This window comes from Homalodisca vitripennis, chromosome 6, assembly GCF_021130785.1.
Source record: "Homalodisca vitripennis isolate AUS2020 chromosome 6, UT_GWSS_2.1, whole genome shotgun sequence".
Classification (NCBI taxonomy): Eukaryota; Metazoa; Arthropoda; class Insecta; order Hemiptera; family Cicadellidae; genus Homalodisca; species Homalodisca vitripennis.
In genome coordinates this window covers 73236322-73257379 of record NC_060212.1, presented here as the reverse complement: position 1 = coordinate 73257379, position 21058 = coordinate 73236322, and the positions used below count along the sequence as shown (strand labels likewise).

At 33.7% G+C, this 21058-nt stretch overlaps 1 protein-coding gene across 1 annotated transcript in view; it reads right to left on the bottom strand.

Moving 5' to 3' along the window:
- The window catches only part of LOC124364443 (intraflagellar transport protein 140 homolog), a 61628-nt gene that overhangs the window by 25629 nt on the left and 14941 nt on the right, over positions 1-21058 (bottom strand). The window contains exons 6-11 of the mRNA XM_046819938.1: positions 18728-18911; positions 11795-11994; positions 9285-9465; positions 8061-8271; positions 2392-2595; positions 787-925 (exon numbers count right to left, since the gene is read on the bottom strand). Coding sequence (XP_046675894.1) covers positions 787-925; positions 2392-2595; positions 8061-8271; positions 9285-9465; positions 11795-11994; positions 18728-18911 — 1119 coding nt within the window. The remainder of the gene's footprint in view (positions 1-786; positions 926-2391; positions 2596-8060; positions 8272-9284; positions 9466-11794; positions 11995-18727; positions 18912-21058) is intronic.

The following is a 21058-nucleotide window of genomic DNA, read 5'->3' as shown; positions in this document are numbered from 1 at the left end:
CAGAGAAAGACAACATAGAAAAATAATTTTAAAACATTTTTACAGTAAGGTTTGTTTTTCATTTAAGAAAATGTATAAAACGCTCTGCAAAATTACTTGACATTTATGGAAAATGTTTGAAAAATTCCTCATGTATCAAGATAGAGTACAAAAACAAAATTATATACATATAATTACAATATATTTTATTACAAGGGGTGCTTTTAAGGGTTGCAACTTTTCAATGTGTGATAATATTTCTGATAAACAATAAAAAAAATATAATACACTGTGAATGCACCAACAGTTCATTTTAAGCTACTACAAACTTTTTTTCTTTACTTTTTCTTAAATAAAGGGGTACTTTTTAAGGGTTTTAAGGGTAGGAAAGTAATTTAATTTAATAAATTACATTAAAAAACTTGAAAGGCGCTTTATCCAACATATTTGAACATAAATAAAATCTTTAAAAGTGGTAAATCTGGACTTATTGAATTATTTTTATGCAAAGGTAGTTTTTACCCCCAAATTGAAAAAAGCACATATAGAGACATTATAAAATTTGAAGTTGAGGGTCACTTAAAGCGGTATGCACATTTTTAAGTAAATCCATCCAATCCAAAAAAATTGGGAGCTTTTACTATATTTACACTGCCAGTGACTATATTATATATGTTTGTTATTATATATGTTATGTTTGTTATGTTGCTTTTGTTATATTGTCTATCCAAAAGCTTACTTGGATAGAGGATAAAGTGCTGGAAGTGTCAAATATAATTTACTATTCTCCAGTTGTAAAGTACTTACACTGGAAGGATGCTGGTTAATGACTTTACGCAGTACGGAGGCAGAGTGAGCCTGCGTGGTCGGGCGTCGTGTCTCACACACTAACAGTCTGGGCTCCTCACAGTCCCAGTACAGGTTCACCACAAACCTCGACACTTCACTGGCAGACACACAGAGTTAGTGAAACCATACAACTTCATAACTACCGCTTACTCTATAGTAGGATTTAAATATTAATCAACTCCAATCTCCAATTCCAAAATTGCTTACAATCAAAACTAAGATAAGGGATAATATTAATGTAGTTAAGGATACTTTTATTACAGGTCATGCAAAAAAAACCATGCCAAAACATTACATAGAACTATTTTTTTATCCAAATCCAAATCCCAAACGTAGATCTTGGGTAGTTCAGTTCAATTCAAAATTCTTTATTCATTTTTATGCACATGTGATACAATGAATAGTGTCAAATTTCTAGATACTACTTAAATAATATTTACAATGTTAAGTACAGCTAGTACTTAATTGAAAGCATCTTAGAAACTATAAAGAGAGGTGGATAGTTCCTCAATGGAATAGAGGGCTTTGTTGATCAGGTACTCTTTTAGATTTTTTTTGAACTTAGGGCCACTTTCAGTTTTTATGTTTTGTGGGATGTATTTTAAAAATTTGTTCCCCATGTATGTAGGTTTTTTTTTTCAAAAAACTTCAACTTATGGTTCGAAATAATCTCTTTTTTTGCTCTAGTGTTGTAATGGTGACTGGGTGTCTTAGAATTTAAATTTAATTGTTGATTTTTTTACTAGAAGGATTGACTCAAAAATATATTGTCCATAAACAGTAAAAATTTTTAAATGTTTCAAATGTTCTTTAGCTGAATTATTATATTTCAGCTTCAACATTATCCGTATTGCCTTTTTTTGTTGTTTTAATATATTTTCCATATTTATTTGTTTAGTTGAACCATAAAGGGCTATGCAAAAAGAGAATGAACATAAGCGAAATATAAATTTTTCAAAGTTTTTAGGTCACTGTAGTAACTCATTCTCCGTAGTGCATAGACACCAGAATTTATTTTAATTAAAAGCTTATGAATGTGTTCATCCCAATTCAGATGATGATCTATTGTTAAACCTAAAAAATTTGTGCTGTTTTTCTTTTCAATTTCGAATGAATCACAGACTATTGTAGGTCCCTTCAACGTTCTATTTTGCGGTGTTTTGAATTTTACAAAGTTTGTCTTTTTTGAATTTAATATTAAATTGTGGTTTTTTAAGTAATTGCCAATATTTTCTAATTCAATAAAAGTATGAATTTCTAATTCTTCTAGAGATCTTGATGACATAGCTAGATTTGCATCATCGGCATATAGGCACAGTTCACTATTTGGCTCATGTGCCAAAACCTTATCTATGCCACCCAGGTAAACACAGGAACAGTAGTGGTCCTAAAATAGACCCTTGGGGTACACCAAACCTTAGAGCATTACAATGAGAAGAGGCTTTAATAATTTTGTTCTGTTTTGATAAGTGTGTTATCTCTACATAGCAGAGGAAGCACATTGTCTACGGCCACACTAAGAGCCACCCTGATCCCGGTACCATTAGTGTGAACACAACTCACCTCTCCTGTGCGCTGAAGCTATGACACAGCATGCTGTCTGTCTCCATGTCCCAAACGTAGATCTTCGGTAGAGGCAATAGATTGGCCCCAGCTACACTAAGAGCCACCCTGGTTCCAGTAGCATTAGTGCGAGCACACATCACCTCGGCAAAGTCTGAAATAGAGTCCACTAGGTCTTTGGCTTTCCCGTGAATCTTCGCTTCTCTATAACATTATCAATGTTGTATTACAAACTTCGATTAAAATTTTATTTATTAACATATGAAACTTCAATCATTAATCATTAACCCAAACAAATTCAGAAATGAAATTTTATAGCATAAATTAGATTAGAACAACACTTTCTGTACCATAAATGATTTAAATTTTAAACACATTTAGTTATAGAACTAATATAAATACAGTTTATGTGAGAATTCTTATTTTTATAGCTGTGTAAAATAAAAACACAGATTTATTATTGACCAGTGCCGTAACTGACTTGTCTTGGGGGGGGAATGGGGGATAAATTTGATTGCAGAGCACACCACACTGAGTATGAAGAATAAATCTAAATAAATCTAAATTTATATTCATTTTATTGGTTTAATTAAGGAGAGAGGTTTTATAACCCTCACTCCCCTTGTAGTTCTGCCACTGTCATTGACAAGTGGTTATTTTCCAATTCCACATTTAGTGTTCAACATATAACGTTTTGTTAATATCAAGAAAAACGCGTTGACTCATAAAAATAATTTCTATATTAATTGTAATTTTGCCCATGTTTAAAACTTTATTATGTAAGTTAGTTTATAAAAATTGCACTTAATGTTACACCAACATAATTATTTTTTTATATTACTCATAACAATAGGAAACCTTTTGAGACTTTTATAAACAAATTTGATTATAACAAATTGGTTTCTAAAAATTCAGTTTTGTTATGGAAGAAATTATAAAACATATTTACTTTACATCATGTAAAAATCCTCTCAGATTAAATATTTATTAAATTTAATTAAGTATTTTTAATTTACATTTTCTGAAAAGAAAAATTAATTTAGAGTACAAATTGTATTTAGAAACAGGATTGCCCTGTGTAAGAACAGACCAGTCTGTATCACAACAATTCCTCCTAGATATGATGTCCAGCCAGACCATATTGATACATTACAACATAGCTCTGGCAAACAACTATATTAGGGAACTAGTTCTTAGAATGAACAACGTTAGTCTTATCGATCTCGACTCTTTTCAAAGATTTCACTTCTCCCGAAAAAAGCATTAATTTAAATCACAGTGGAAAGAAGAAACTTGCATCAATGATTGTTGACTATATTCTGAAATTAAATACACAACCAAACAATAGTATAACAAATACAGAATCCCAAATGAATTGTAATACCATCAATGTTACTGAAACACCTATGAGAGATGTTATTAAACGCTTTCGATATGACAAAACTGTCGGATTCGCACACAGCATTTTCCGGGGACTTGGATGACCCTCGTCACATGTCAGCTGGTGTGGGTGTCGTCTTCAAAACAGGAAATTTGGCCCAGCCTAAACTATCACATTGCCTAACACGCCATCTGGCTCTACAAGATAATGCAAACAGTGCAACAGTGTATAGTCTTATAAACTAAGGATAAATATTATGGCAAACAAAGTAAACAGGACTATGACACTACTTTTTCTGACCTGTCTCAAAATTTTAAAAGGAGGGATCTGAAGCACTTGATATGCTCCCCAATGGGTTTTGCGTACGTGATAGGGTCAGTTTGACACTCTTTCTAGACAATGTAATAAAATTTCAACAATGCACAGGAGCCACTGTTACCATTGTCTCATATTTTCAAAAATCATTTCGATCACTAAGGAATGGTTTATCTCATGAAGATTTTAACAGGGAACTGAAGAACCTTATTGAGGAGAAAACAAAGACTGCTCCCACCTTACCAGCTCTTAACCACCCATCAGAAATCATCAATCTTGAGTCACATCAACCAGCAGCAGTGAGGTCTCCAGTGAGTTTGGTGACGCTATCCAGGAATCAGCAAGAATCACAGGATCGGGCTAGTGATGTGTTTGTGGCACCGGGCGACCTCACATTTTCTGAGGCGCTAAAGCAGAGTAATGGTGTTTTGTGGTGAATCATTAAATCAGGCAGTACCTGCCTCAGTTTTGCTCTTTGAAAGCTACACCTCAAAAAAAACTGTCTTCCTCCTGTGCACAGGAGCGTCACCTAGGTAGTAGTTACAATTTAAATTATGTTTCAGACAGTACTTACAATAATCCATGTACTGTCATTAAAGATAAGCCATGTGACTTTGGAAGCTTTGTAAGCAATAGCACATTTGGGTTGTTCCATCAAAATATTAGAGGATTACAATCATCCTTAGAATCTTTAGAAATTACATTGAGTGAAATAAACCCTAATATAGTGATTTTAACTGAGCATAAAATGACCAAGATGATGCTTCAAAGGTTAAATATTAATGGTTATGTCTTAAACTCTAGCTATGCAAGAGAAAGCTGCAGAGGAGGAGGTGTAGTAATTTTATATCCAAAACAAGTGTGATTGTGATTTGGAAAGAAATCAAATTCCAGGACATTGGATATTTATTGAAGGATGAAATATTTGAATGTTGCATGGTTGAAATAAAAAATATTTTTCTCGAAAAACAGTCTAAATTATTAGTGGTGGGCTTGTACAGAAATCCCATAACAAAAAATGAACCAGAATTCTTAAAAAGTATGGAAGTTTTATTGGAACATGTAGACAAAAGATATAAGCACATTTTAATAGCGGGGGATATAAACATTGATATGATGGGACAATCCAACAGTGCATTGAAACTGAACAACTTGTTAGTTTCTAATGGAATGTGCTCTTTTAGTAAAATTTCCAACTAGAATTACGGAGTCATCAGCCACAACTATAGACAACATTTTCACCAACATTAATATGAATTTTATCAAACTAATCGGAATTAATACTCAACTCTCAGACCATGATGGGCAGTTCTTAGCATTATTACATACCCCTATTAAACATAAAAGTAAAATTACTGTTCATCCAATGAATCCATTCAAATGTATACTAGAAAGTTCTCAGATTTAAACACACATTCATTTTTTTGTATTCATTGCAACAAGAATCATGGACAGACTTATATTTAGCTCCTGTTACTTCAAAAATATGATGTTTTTCATAGTATTTTATTGTTCTACTTTAACCTCCATTTCCTAAAACCTTAAGTCGAAAACAGTTGAATAAAAAATATGTGGTTAACAGATGAGCTCAGATTAGAAAAGCTAGAAATTATTGAATTAAGTAGCCTAGCTAGAGAACTTCAAAGCCCACTTGTTTATAGTGAGGTAAAATCAAGAAACAAATTATTTAAGACAAATCTTCTGCATCAAAAGAAACAATATCTTAATAGTCAGTTGGAAAAAGTCTGTGAATGTTAATGCCACTGTCTGGAGGATGATTAATAGGGAAGTTGGTGTAAACAACAATAGTAATAAAAATATAGAGCTTAAGGTTAGAAATCAACTTTGTACAGACCCTGGTAACTTAAGCGAATTTATAAAACAGATATTTCTCAGATCTAGTAGATAAATCTATACTGCCTAATTTGTCAAGCTCCACAGGACCTTCAGTTCAACAACAACCTATTTGTAATTTTTCTAGATTTAGACTAGAGCCAGTCACAGAAGAAGATATAGAGAAAATTATGATCAGTCTAAAAAACAAGCTTAGTGCTGGATATGACGACATTCCTGTTGTTCTCATTAAGAAAGCCAGGAAATCGCTAATAAAACCTATCACTCACTTAATAAATTCTTCTTTTATTTCAGGAATATTTCCAGAAAAATTGAAAATTGCAAAGATTAAACCTCTATTTAAAAAAGGGAACAGAACCCACGTAGAAAATTATCGTCCCATTGCTTTGCTTCCATCAATCTCCAAAATCTTTGAACGTGCTTTTTACAATCAATTTAAAATTTATTTGGAAAAAACAATATAATTAACAGCAATCAACATGGTTTCCAAAAGGAAAAATCTGTTTTTAACCGCAGCCACAGAATTTCTTGAATCAGTTATTGACTCCATAGATAATCATGAAAAGGTAATTGGAGTTTTTCATGGATCTGAGCAAAAGCTTTTGATTCAATTTCTCATGTTTTGTTGTTGTCTAAATTAAAACAAATTGGCGTAGAAGGTAAAGCTTTTGAATGGTTAAACTCATATCTGAATAATAGAAAACAATTTGTCGAATTGGAATATTTTTCTCCCACAACAAAGGGGACAATGTATAAACAACTTTACAAATCCTCGATTTCAGATGTGAAGCATGGGTTCCTCAAGGTTCCATACTGGGACCTTTACTTTTCATTTGTTATATCAATGATGTACCTAAAATCAGGCAACCTGGAAAACTTTGTTTTTATGCCGACGACGCAAACCTAAAAATTTCTGCACCTTCAATAAAGGGAGTGGAGGAGTCATCCAGCACTAACTTATCACTTTTGGCCCAATTTTTTGAAGCAAATAAATTACTTTTGAATGTTGATAAGACAAACTTTATAGTATTTTTAACCACAAACAAATGAAAAAAATAATCAAGCCAACAGTAACAATAAATAAAGATAGCCATATTTTCCAAGTAGCAAATTCAAAATTTTTAGGATTATCGATTGACGAGAACCTGGACTGGAGCTCTCACATTGAAAGTGTTCTTGCAAGGGCAGCTTCAGGCATTTATGCTTTAAATAGATTAAGAAATTTTTGTGATGTCAAAACTCTAAGAACAGTCTATTTTTCTTATATTCATTCCGTTATTTCCTTTGGGATTTCAATATATGGTGCCACAACAGTTAGAAATTTAGACTCAATTTTTAAAAATCCAAAAAGAGAGCAGTAAAAATCAATTTTTAAACTTAAACCAGGCACATCGTCAAAAGAACATTTTATTTCATTAGGTATAATGACCGTGTTATGGTATGTATATTTATGAAACAATATTATCGGTACAGCTCAGATTTTCCAATTTGCCACAGCTTGGTACACTTCACCAATACAATACCAGGCATCAAAATGACCTTGCCATTCCCACACATCATTTAGAATTTTTCCGCAAAAAACCTCAATATATGGGCACAATATTTTATAATAAATTACCTCAAATATTTAAAGTCAGAAAATGTTTTATCAACTTTTCAAATCAAAATTAAAATATTTTCTCATTGACAAGGCTCTTTATAGTTTTAACGAATTTTAAATACAGAACATGTCAAATTATATAGTTATAATAATACTTTAGATGTACAATGCTATTGATGACACCATTCAGTGTACAATGTTGTGCCAATGAATAAATTTTGATTTTGATTGATTAAGTATTTCTCTCTTATTGCTTTGAATCAATGGAGAATAAAGTAAGTATATTTTGAACTATTATGTGAACAAAAACAATAACGAAACTGATCTAACTCTACCCATTCCTAATGGACTAATTTGTACAATAAACTCAACACATAGAGTTACAAAATTAGAAAGTAAATTTATATCAATTAAGTGAACTAAAAGAATTGCTGAAAAAATGAGGACAGGTTAAGGAGGATTTGAACCTGTTCAACTGAAGACATTCAATGCCTTTGATAATTCAGCTACAGAGTATACCTGCGTGACAGGTCCCACATGTGGAGTATGCCGTTGATGGTTGCCACAGTAAGGAAGTGGCCAGTCAGCGAGAGAGAGATAGCTTGACCGTCACAGTCCAGGGTCTGCTTGACGGTACCCTGCAGTGTGTGTACTTGCAGCTTGGATGTGCTGGCCACCACCAGACTCTGCTCATACAGCACTGCACTATCTACCTGGCAGCCAAACGATCCTGGACAGACATTCACAAATATATTGATGACACATATTTGCCAAAACATTCTTGACACTAAAAATTGTGCCTTGACCTCAAATTCTGCTATTTATTGGCCAGCGAAGTCTATCGTTTGAGGGGCTGGAAAAATGTACTAAACCTAATTCAAACAGCCATGAAATAAATTTACTTTACTTGGACTATCGGTCATTAAATGGATATCCAAAAGTGCCCATAAAATATCAGTTAATAAAATTGCAGACCAAGTCTATTATGACTAAATCAATACAGATTACATTTATGCTGTTGCTCAAATAATCAGCTGTATATGATCACTATCAGATAATGTTCTGTTTGTAAAGTAAATTATTATTTTAATATTTTCAAAAAATGTATTTTAATCTTACATAAGTATTATTTTTAAACACTGCACCATACACAACACAACCATGTTAGACTGAGAGCATGAATCCTTTTAGTTGTGACATGCAGAGTTATGTCAAATATTATCTGATTATAAAATTATATTGTCATTAGCATCACAAACATTAAATAATGTTAATAATAATGATTACTATATTTTCAACTTTGTTAAGATACAATATACTGATAGAGAATCAGCAAGACTAACCTCAATGGAGCTCTGAAAGAGGTACAGATACTACACACTGATATTTTAAAATTACTAATGGCTTCCTCAAAGGTAGTGAGAAGAGTAGAAAAAGACAAATTGTTTTAAAAACTCACAATTGGAAGCCAAACATCAAAGGAAATAATAATAAGTCAAAGTGCTAAATAAAGTACAACACTATACAACACAATATACAGTCCTGACAATGTTATTTTTATGCATCATGTGCTGTTTCTTACTCGTTTATTCAAAAATGTTATTTTTTTCTATACCATGTGAATAAAAGTGCTTATTCCAGGCCTTGACATTTTACAAACATTTTGTTTGGAAAATGGCAGTAACAATTCTGTTATCCATTTGAAGTGTTAATTAATAAAAATTAATTGTAACTAAAGAATACCTATGGCGTTGATAGTGGATAGGGGTGCTACTGTATAGACAGCCATTGTCCTATTGCTCCACACAGCCGCATGTTCCCTACTGAGGCATACTCCGAACACCTGCAGGTCAGTGTTGAGCTCAGCAGTTTCGCCTGCCGACTGCACAATCAGCTGAGACGCCGACACTTGCACAGCCGACATCTAAATCAAAAACGTTCGCTTTGAACAATAGCATTTTAATCTTGTATTTACATGAATAGTATACTTTTTTGCCTGAGAAATAGGAAAACAGGAACAATTCCTTAATTCAAATTCAACATTAGATTATTTTGTGTCAGCTAGAAAAATGGGAACATGAAAAATAATAAAGTAATAAAAGAGCTCTTCTCTTTTTCCTATTTTATCAGAATGATTCAGCATGAAGTACAGTTCTTATTTCTAACATCAATTTTTTTAAAGCTTACAAAGTGCATAGTTGACTGATTAAGAGATTGTTACAGAACCAGACTTTGAAAGTAAACAACCAATAGAAGAAATTAAACTTATTGAGATTTTGCATATATACTGCTATCAGAAGAAGGGGAAAATTAATGTCAAAACGGTGGAATCGTTCCTTGATGATAGAGGGTCCACCAATCGCGGAGAGATAGTGGTTCAGGGCTGGAGACCTGACATGGAGGGTACTTTCATGTGGGTACAATTGTACCTTTACTCTAATACCCCAAGTACTAAATCTTCTGCCCCTCAACTGAAAAGATGGATCCAATGAAATATTAGAGATGCACCTAAGAAATTAGTTTATATTCATCCTTCCTTATCCAAATTCTTTCAGGAAACAATTCATGAACTTTGCTGGAAGACCTTTCGCTCCCACTACTATAACGATGATACTTAAAAACACTTAAACAGAGAAATTCATACTTATTCAGCTTGAACAAGTGTTGGTTAAGGAAATTAATACTCCCAAGGAACAGACATATACTAATGCCCTGAAATTTGTATTCTGAAGGAGGAATTGCTTTGAATTTCCTTAAATATTGAAGAAATATGAAGAGGCTGGTCAAAATATATAGCAATATACAAAATTTCTAATACAAAATCGCAATAAAATTTTATTATTTCACCTCAGAAAGTATGAAACACTGGATGCCAAGACTAAAATTAAAAGATTTCAGTGTATTTTTCAAAGAAAAGAACATTATTTATTTAAGATTAGGGATAGGCCAATACAACAAAAATTGATTCCGATTCTGATGCCATTACCAAAATTGTTGCTTAAATTCTCAGTTCAATATCGATTTCTGTGTTATTTTTAATTAGAAATGTAACACGGTTTTATTTTGTGCAATCTGGCCAGTAAGAGTGGGGCAAGCGAAAATGTTCTTACCACTTTCAGCCATAATTAATTATGTTAAGATAAAAACATTCATATATATATATATATGAATATCAGGAATATTTTTAAAGTAAGAACCATTTCTCTCTGTAGTCCCGTATGTACCTAAGGTTTTTCATCAAACCCTAGAAAGTTTCACTTCTAGCTGGTTTATACCTTCCAGTTGAACCCACACTGGGCACAACATAATCCGATGTGTAACTTTAATCTGGGCAACCTTATGGGTACCCAGGAGTGGCACATCACTAACAGCAAATGACGAGATTCTGGGGTACAAGGGCAAGGGTAGTTTAATAGGTCTAGTCTACTGCAGGAGATGACTGTTGGAGTTGGTGGGGTTCCATAAGAGTCCAAGGTTCTTGCTAGACTAGAGATAAGGATGTGCCACCCCCTGCCTGCTTTGACTGGAGGCTGGTTAGAGCTGGCTTCCCCTTCTTCAAGACATGACTGAGATTAATGCCCTAAATTTTTCTTCATGGATTTCGACAGAAATTCCTTATTAAGTTATTTCAATGATTCTTTATATAACTCTATATGAATTATATTTAGGTTTATATCAAAAATAAAAACCAAATTTTAAAACATTTTGATTGTATAAATAAATTTACGGTTGTACTAAATTTGTAATTTTTTACATTTTTTTCTTCATTTTAATAAGGATGTTTCAAGTGCTCAAATTTTTGTGTTGATTCAAGTCTGCTGATAATACCAATATAAGCCATTAATAAAATAGATGCTCAAAGTCAGCTCTAATTGTACTCCAAATAAAAAAAAAAAATTGGAGGCAAATGGTTGGGTTTTACTTGAACTTACAGATGCTACGTAAAATAAACAATCCAGGTAAACTGCCAACTCCATACATATTTGTTTTGCGGTAGAATGCTAAAAAGGTTTAAAATATATTATCTTATCGTTGTGTCTTTTCCTCTTCCCTAGGCACTACTTACTACGAATTGTTAGTTCATTTACCATTATTATGTTTTTAAAGCATAGTGTAAATTAGACCAACTCTTTTTAAAAGTGAAAATGGTAATACAAAAATTACTGTCAGGCCAGTACGGATGTAACCTCATAATAGGACTAAATTAGGGAGTAACATTCTCCAATATAAAAAGTACACAAACTCAATGTTACCCCACGGTAGTATGCGGCACAGAGGTTGTGTTCTTTCATGATGTAGGTGGCAGAGGAGGAGTTAACAGCGAGCATAGACCCACCCCAAGTGCAGGTTTTAGCTACCCCCTGCACCTTGGCAGGAGGGAGAGGATCCCAGCCGGCCGCAGTGTGTCGCCAGAACACAACGTTACCAACAGTGGTGCAGCCACACAGCACACCTGGGACAACCATCAGCAAATCAGGAAAAATTTTGAAAAATATTTGGTTAATACAAACCTATAATGCTCTATTATACTTGTTGTGGCCTTCCATTTTTTTTTTAAATTCTTTAAGACAAATCCTCTAAGAAGAATATTAAAGTACAATATTTTGTATCTGAATTAAATAGAAAAATATTTATTTCAACTCATTGCTACAGTGCTGAAATGACTGAGATTTTGTTCATTATGAACATTGCTAGCCCTAACCCATTGTATTCTCCTACTTTCTGTGGGAAAGTTTTGTGAACAATTTCATTTTAATTTGTATTTTTAATTGTACATACAAAATGAGTTTTATATGGACCCACTGTGGTTTTTTGATAGGTAAAATAAATTTAAGATCTCTTTTGCAGGAAAGCTAATAATAAAAGTTGAAAAATGTTAGTTTGGATCAAACAGCACAACCTAATGAGTGAGCGTTGTGTTAGGAGCAATCTAACAAAGCGACCTACCGCGTAACTGTACAAATAGTCCATGTGTGTGATTAGTTTTAAGTTTTATTTTTGATTGTGAGTGAATACTAAATAGTTCTATTCAACAATGAATGACAATGACTACAACATTCGTTGATGGTTAGAAGAAGGTTTTAGTGAATGTTACTTTTTGTTGCTTGCAAGGGAATGAGTCTGACATGGATGCTGATTCTGAGCATTGTGAAAAAGACACAAACACGGAGCAGTTAACAATGAAGAACCAGAACAGACTGTTCTGGAAGAAGGTATGAACAAACAGACATCCTTGCAAATTTTTCAGGATGCTGATCCTACGTTTTCTGGAGCAGGGGTGCCAATCCCTCCCAATGTCTACCCGAATGAACTAATTATCGCCCTCCCATATTTTTATTTTACAACTGTTCTTGTTCAGTAAGTGAGAATGGGATTATTGAAGACAAAATTAGTTGAAAATTTTAAGTTTATTTTAATAGAACATTGATCTTGTAACTTGTAAGAAAAGGTGAAAGTAAATCAGAGAAAACCTAACTGAATGTAATAAGAATTTCAACTGCAATGGACCTCACAGATTTCAACTTAAAAAGAAAAGGTAATTAAAACAACTCAAATTACCAATGACTGAACTAGTTTTTAATGGAATTCTAAACATAATAAATACTGTTCCACATCAATCGCTTTACAAAAACAGAGGTCACAGTGAGAGAAAACAGAATTTTGTAGAACCCATTCAAGTTAGGGAATCCAGTGAGCTGCTTAAAACACCTGTATAGCTTAATATACAGTACACACCTGTATATATATATATATATATATATATATATATATATATATATATATACACCTGTAAAAAGAAAAATAGATATATATATATATATATTTTTCTTTTTACATGCATACTATATATAATAGCATAGCACAACATATATAAAGCAGTAGGGCATTCTCTTTGAATAATTGTTTTAATATCAATGTTATTACCACTCATGTTAGCAGCTCCGTCCATGTTTTTACCAATCACATCCTGTAGATTGAAGTTAAGGTGGTTTAAAGAGTCTATTACAAGACTAGGCATACTTTTGCCAGTCGTGTCTCCACTTGTAAAAACTGTTATAAGATACCACCCCCTCCTTATCAAATTAAAGAAGTATGGTTTCTACGATGGTTGTGTTAATTGTGTCGAGTCTTATCTTACCGGATGTCAGCAATATGTGAAGGAGGAGAATAAATTGTCTGACTGGAAACCTGTTACACGGGGGGTCCCACAAGGCTCTGTACCTTGGCCTTTCTTTTTCTTACTTAATATAAACAACGTCACTTCAATTATAACACATTCAAATTTTCATCTTTACGCCAACATTTGCAAATATATATATATATATATATATATATATATATATACAGGGTGATTCTGTTAGTGTTACCGGCACTTTCTGAGCTGATTGTACTATAAAAAATAAAGAAGAAAAGTTCATATAAACATGGGTCCGGAAATGCTTCCTTACTGGGTTATGGCCAATTGAAGATTTCACCAAAAATTGTGTGCAGGAGGTCAAATGAGATTTGCCGCGTGTTTATGAAGAGATATTTATAGGCGAATGCAACTTTTTTTTTAACGGATTTTTAGATGAGAAATTGAATAAAGTTCATCTCATAGCTGTATCTCATTTAGTTTTTTTGTTATACTACAAAAAACAGAAATAAAATAATTTTGAAAACACTTTTTTAAGGTTTAACGGACAATTATTTTGTTAAAAATAGGCATTGAAGACCCACATTTTTTACAAAGAAACTTGCAGAAAATTTAATTCTGAATAAAATTATGTGCCACACGGCTATTAACAACAGCGAAGTATTAGTTTCTGGAATTTAATTTTACAACAAACATTCTACCAAGCAAGAAATACGTATTTAGTAAATAAACACCGTAATGATTTGATATAAGGTACACAAATAATTGATTAGCATACAATTGTAAAATACGATTTTAATAGATTAATGCTCAACTAAAAAAAACAATAATACTATTACTTTTTAGGACTATCCAAATGGTTACATCATGTACCTACATATCTTTGTCACGTTAGCTTTACAGAAGGTAAATTATGTTTTTATAAGTTGGTATCACAAATCAGCTGTTCAACAATACACTGCAATTTATTGAGGAATCCAAATTATTTGTTACCAATTCTGTACTAGTTTAATGAGTGCAATTTAATACAATTAATTTACTACTCGTTTGTTAGTGAAGTGTATTTTAAAGTAACTTACTATCACAATTGCAATGCCTTTGTTATTTACAACGGAATAATATGCCGACATGGTATTTGTCTTAGGCGTTTGTGACGGAAATGCAACCGCTGCTACTGCAGAATACCGAAGACGATTTCCTAATCGCAGAGTTCCAAACCCAAAAACGATCAGTGGATCATTTCGTACCCCTAAGAGTAACAGGTAAAACTTCCTAGTATTAATAATTATCGGGATCGCCCTGCCCAGAATAATGTAGATATGGAAGAGGCTATAATCATGGCTACTGAACGCAGTCCTGGTGTCAGTACACGGGCGTCTTTCTAGGTGATTCGCAGTGTCTCAGTCTGAAGTATGGAGAACTTTGCGCAAAAAATAGCATGTTCCCTTACCATAAACAACAAGTTTCAAAGTATTCAACCAACAGATCCTCCTCTTCGATTGGAATTTTGCAACTGGTTAATTAGAAACCGTCAACATTATAGAACCATTTTTATTCACTGATGAAGCTCAATTTACCCGAGATGGCGTCAACAACCTTCACAATGAACACACTTGGGCAGAGGGAAATCCACATAGTACAATCGTTGCGCAACTTTCAACACAGATTTAGTGTAAATGTATGGTGTGGACTCATTCATGATCGATTAATAGGACCATTCATTCTCCGAGGACATCTAAATTTCCCGCATTTACCTAGAAATCCTTACAGAACAACTACCACTATTATTAGAAGATGTTCCATTAGCAGCAAGGTGCAATATTATTTATCAACATAATGGTGCCCCTGCCCACTTTTCCCATAATGTAACAATGCACTTAAAACGAGCAGTTTCCGGGCGATGGATTGGTCGCGGTGGACACACACTTGGCCACCAAGATCACCAGATCTAACTCCATTAGATTTCTGTATATGGGGTTGGATGAAGAACCTGGTGTACCAGGAAAAAGTAAATACACGTGAAGAGTTAATAAATCGAATTGAAGATGCCGCCGCACAAATCAAAAAAACAATCGTGCAGCGTTGCGGAGGATAACTCGATCAATCAGAAAGCGAGCTGCTAAGTGTATTGAAGTACAAGGACTGATTTTTTGAACACCTGTTATGAAAGTGGTACGTAGTATTATAAGCTTTAGATGAAAAACAATAATTTATTTAAAACTTAATTTAAATTGTATCCTAATAAATCTTATGTGTAGGCTACTCTATGTCATTAAAATGCGGTTCCTTTCACTTTCTTTGGAATTTCTTGCTTGGTAGAATGTTTTGTTGTAAATTAAATTCCAGAACTAATACTTCGCTGTTAATAGCCGTGTGGCACATAATTTTATTCAGAATTAAATTTTCTGCAAGTTTCTTTGTAAAAATGTGGGTCTTTCAATGCCTATTTAACAAAATAATTGTCCGTTAAACCGTAAAAAAGTGTTTTCAAAATTATTTTATTTCTGTTTTTTGTAGTATAACAAAAAAACTAAATGAGATACAGCTATGAGATGAACTTTATTCAATTTCTCATCTAAAAATCCGTTAGAAAAAGTTGCATTCGCCTATAAATATCTCTTCAAAAACACGCGGCAAATCATCATTTGACCTCCTGCACACAATTTTTGGTGAAATCTTCAATTGGCCATAACCCAGTAAGGAAGCATTTCCGGACCCATGTTTATATGAACTTTTTTCTTTATTTTTTATAGTACAATCAGCTCAGAAAGTGCCGGTAACACTAACCGAATCACCCTGTATATAGTCTCTTATAGTTTCAAAAGAAAACTACAATTTTTTCGTACAATATTTCGTTGTAATTAACAACTTTTTCAAGTACACTTTTAAAACATACACAGAATAAAATAAACCTTAATTTATATATATATATATATTATATATATATATATATATATATATATATATTGAAGCCATTAACTTTTGGGCAATACAACAAGTACTGAAACTAAATGAAAACGCGACGCAAGGAATGATAGTTGGTAACTCTAGAATGATAAACCAAATTAATCTTGACACCGACCAAAACTTAAACTTAACAGTTGTAAACTAAATTACCAAAACAAACTTAAAAATCTCGGAAACACTATGAACAAAAATCTTAACTGGACTGACCAAGTTACGATAGCATGCAGAAGAATCTTTGCTGGCATCCACGGTTTGAAGCGGTTTGCCTTGTACCTGCCATTCAGTGTTAAGGTGATGCTCATTAAGACTCTTATACTACCACACTCTGACTACTGTGATGAGTGACATGACCATTGAGCAATCGTACAAACTCCAACGTGCTCAGAACTACTACTGTATAAGATTTAATTTTAATCTCAGACATCATGAACACATAAAGCAATATTTTCAGCAATTGTCACTCATGAAACTTCATCAACTACGTAAATTCTGGCTTTACAGATTAAAACTGGCTTTTAAAAGGGTTGATGAGTATTTAATACATCCAGAATTGGTTACGTATTCAAAATAAGCTCATATGACCAAAAACATAATTCTCAGTAATTTGAAAAAAAATTATGGTTGCCTGTAAAGTCGGTTTTACGGGCAAAGATTTTACGTGACAACGTCTTTTTCTCGGTAGAATATTTATTGATATGAATATTATTAAATTGCACAATAGGAAACAAGGAATTGAATGAAAATAAGAATTGCACAAATTTTAACTATAGAAATATATTTTGTTTACTAAAACATTGTACATAATTTGAAATTAATTAAAATTTGTTATTGTAAATGGTAAAGTTGAATAAAACATGTACTAAAATTGGAATTTGAAATTCTTGCTAAACACAGTTAAATTCTAACTCCGTGCGTGGTGATTGGTCGGTTTAGTTCGTTTGTTTGGTCGCACTGTTATGACAGGTTAGAGGTTATAATTTGTTATTTTAAATGTTTGACTAGCAATACGCGCTGTTTCTTCTCAATCGACTGAATTACGATTGATTGCAGAGTGATTTAAACTAATAATTTACTTAACACTATCAACATTTGTCAATAGTATGACATAACCTATAAACTCAGTTTCTCAACTTTTGTGTCAATCTAACAATTAATCAATCAATCATAGTTTACGATAATGAAATATCAGTGTACAATTATTTACCTTTATTGTTGTAGTTGTTGTAAATGACGAATCTAAGCACTCCACATTTTCACGAATAAACATAGTTATCTGCTTTATCCCGTGCGGCGGACCCACAGTTATCTGCTTTATCCCGTGCGGCGGACCCACTGGACGGGCATCGTAACGTTACCGGGCGTTACACTTTTTCATGAGTGACTCCGAGCCGCAACCTAATTTAAGACGTTGTCACGTCAAAAGGATTATTTCATAATTGACCTTTAAATCAGATAATTTGTTAAAGACTACAAAAGATAAAGAAAAGATATACAGTAGAACCCCTCATATCCGGCCTCGGTTTTACCGCACCTCGGTTTATCCGGCCACTTCCCGGAAGCCAATATCGAAATTTATTTACCACGGCTTGCAGACGCGCAGTTGCACACACTAGTCTCCCACGACTCTTGCGTTATTTTTGTGTATCTATTTGTTTACATTTTCCTGTGTTGTCCTCAGTTGAGCTAATAGGTTTAACCTGTAAACAGTTCGTTGATTATTTCCAGTGCGGTTAGTACAGTACAGTACAATTGTTTTGTTTCGTCAAGTGCTGTGTACTGTAGGTTGGTTTATCCGGCCGAATCGTTATCCGGCCAGGGGCTCGGTCCCGTGGTGGCCGGATATGAGGGGTTCTACTGTATATTTTTCTTTTTTCAGCTTGCTTAGTCATCAAATTTGTTGTTATTTCAAACTACTTAAAATCACGTAAGGATGAGCTAAGTTTCATATTGTAATGTTTGTAATTGTAACAATAAAGTATGATTATATTAACTGCAAAAAAGGGCTGCATTAACAGGTAAAAGCCATTTATTTGTAACTAAAAGGCATAACCATTTTTTGAGTTCTAGGAAAATAAAAACCTACCTTTGTTGGAGCTGTAAGCCAAACAAGTGATGGTCTGTGCTGTGACGTCAGGTAGCTGAGCACTCAGAGTATATGTCTCTCCTGAGGAGGGTTCCCAACAGCGCACTGTTGTGTCACTGACTGTACAGGCCAGCACACCACTGCCTGCCCATACTATTGCGTTGCCACTACCACTCAACTTCACCTGCAACATCGAGAGTGATTCAGTTGGTATTTACATCAAATACAATGAGTTCCCAGCACCCTACAACTGTGTCACTGACTGTACAGGTCAGCACACCACCGCCTGCCCATACTATTGCGTTGCCACTACCACTCAACTTCACCTGCAATATCGAGAGTGATTCAGTTGGTATTTACATCAACTACAATGAGTTCCCAGCACCCTACAACTGTGTCACTGACTGTACAGGTCAGCACACCACCGCCTGCCCATACTATTGCGTTGCCACTACCACTCAACTTCACCTGCAACATCGAGAGTGATTCAGTTGGTATTTACATCAAATACAATGAGTTCCCAGCACCCTACAACTGTGTCACTGACTGTACAGGTCAGCACACCACTGCCTGCCCATACTATTGCGTTGCCACTACCACTCAACTTCACCTGCAACATCGAGAGTGATTCAGTTGGTATTTACATCAACTACAATGAGTTCCCAGCACCCTACAACTGTGTCACTGACTGTACAGGTCAGCACACCACCGCCTGCCCATACTATTGCGTTGCCACTACCACTCAACTTCACCTGCAATATCGAGAGTGATTCAGTTGGTATTTACATCAACTACAATGAGTTCCCAGCACCCTACAACTGTGTCACTGACTGTACAGGTCAGCACACCACCGCCTGCCCATACTATTGCGTTGCCACTACCACTCAACTTCACCTGCAACATCGAGAGTGGTTCATGGTGGAATACAATATTTTAAAAATTAGACATGTAAAATGTACAGTACAATTTTACAATTGCGGTTTTACAATGTGTGAGTTTAATTACTACTCTGGCACTATTTAGTTATTCAGAATCAAAATTCTATATCCACATCATGATTTAGAAAATCCTGTGGACTATAAAATGGATTTTGTTGTAACCAATGTAATACCTTACTCTTAAACACCCCAGTTGAGGCAGTCCAAGCTGTTACATTAAGTTTATTAAAGAAAACAATGCTGTTCACCATGTGAGATGAACCTGTTTTGGCCAGCTTGTGCTGGGGTATATCAAGCTTATCACGATTTCTAGTATTATAAGAATGTAAATCTTGTCTAAGTGTGAATGAGTGCAAATTAGTTTTTAAATATAATAATAGATGGAAGATGTATAGGTTTATAATTGTGAGAATTTTTAAACTAATAAAAAGTGGTTTACAGTGTTCTAAGAATTCAGCTCTACAGATTGTTCATAAAACCCTATTTTGTATTATCAAAATATCTTTAACGTAAGAAGAATGACCCCTAAGTATTAATCTATAAGAAATATGAGACTGGAATAAACCAAAGTATGCTGTCCTCAAATATTCAATAGAAAAAACATCTCTTAGTTTCCAAAAAAGATAACTTACTCGCGAGAGCCTAATGCATAAGTTATTAATGTGATGGGACCAGTTTAGTTTAGAATCAATGTGAATACCAAGTAATTTTGCGGTACACACACCTTATCAACTGACAAAGTTTGACAGTCACATTCCAGAGAAGCTATAAACATAATCTAAGAGTTTGAGGATCTGTAACTATTTTACGAGTTTAATAAGGACATTGTTTAGAGAGTGTTGATTGCTTGGATAAGATTGTGTGAAAACAAACTGGAATAAATAAATTGAAATTGTTGCATACAGAATCGAAACTACTTGAGATAAAGCCAAAGTTTAAATACAAACAATTTTTTTTTTTATTACCTTTAAAGTAACAATAAAAAACCTGTTAAAGATGTTTTTTTAATTTTTAAAATCCTGTACATTTACAGCAAGATAAATTGAAAACACATTAAATTTTTTTAAATTATCTGTGTCAAGGAACCTTTAAAATGAGGTACCACACACCCCACCTTTACATTTAAAAATTTCCCAAAAATCCCCACTCCCCAAAAAAATCTCTTGCAGATTTTTTTTGGAAGTTAAAAATAATATGAAATTTTTTGACCACAAAATAAGGGGAGGGGGGTGAAGTTGAATCTTCACAAAGTCTTGTTATACTGCTACAATCAGTGGCCCAGGTGGTCTGGTTCATTCTGTATACAACTAATGTTTATAAAAGTAACTATTGATTAATTTCATTTGTAACACCATTGTTCCTCTTTGTCAAACACAATCAGAACAATCTGTTA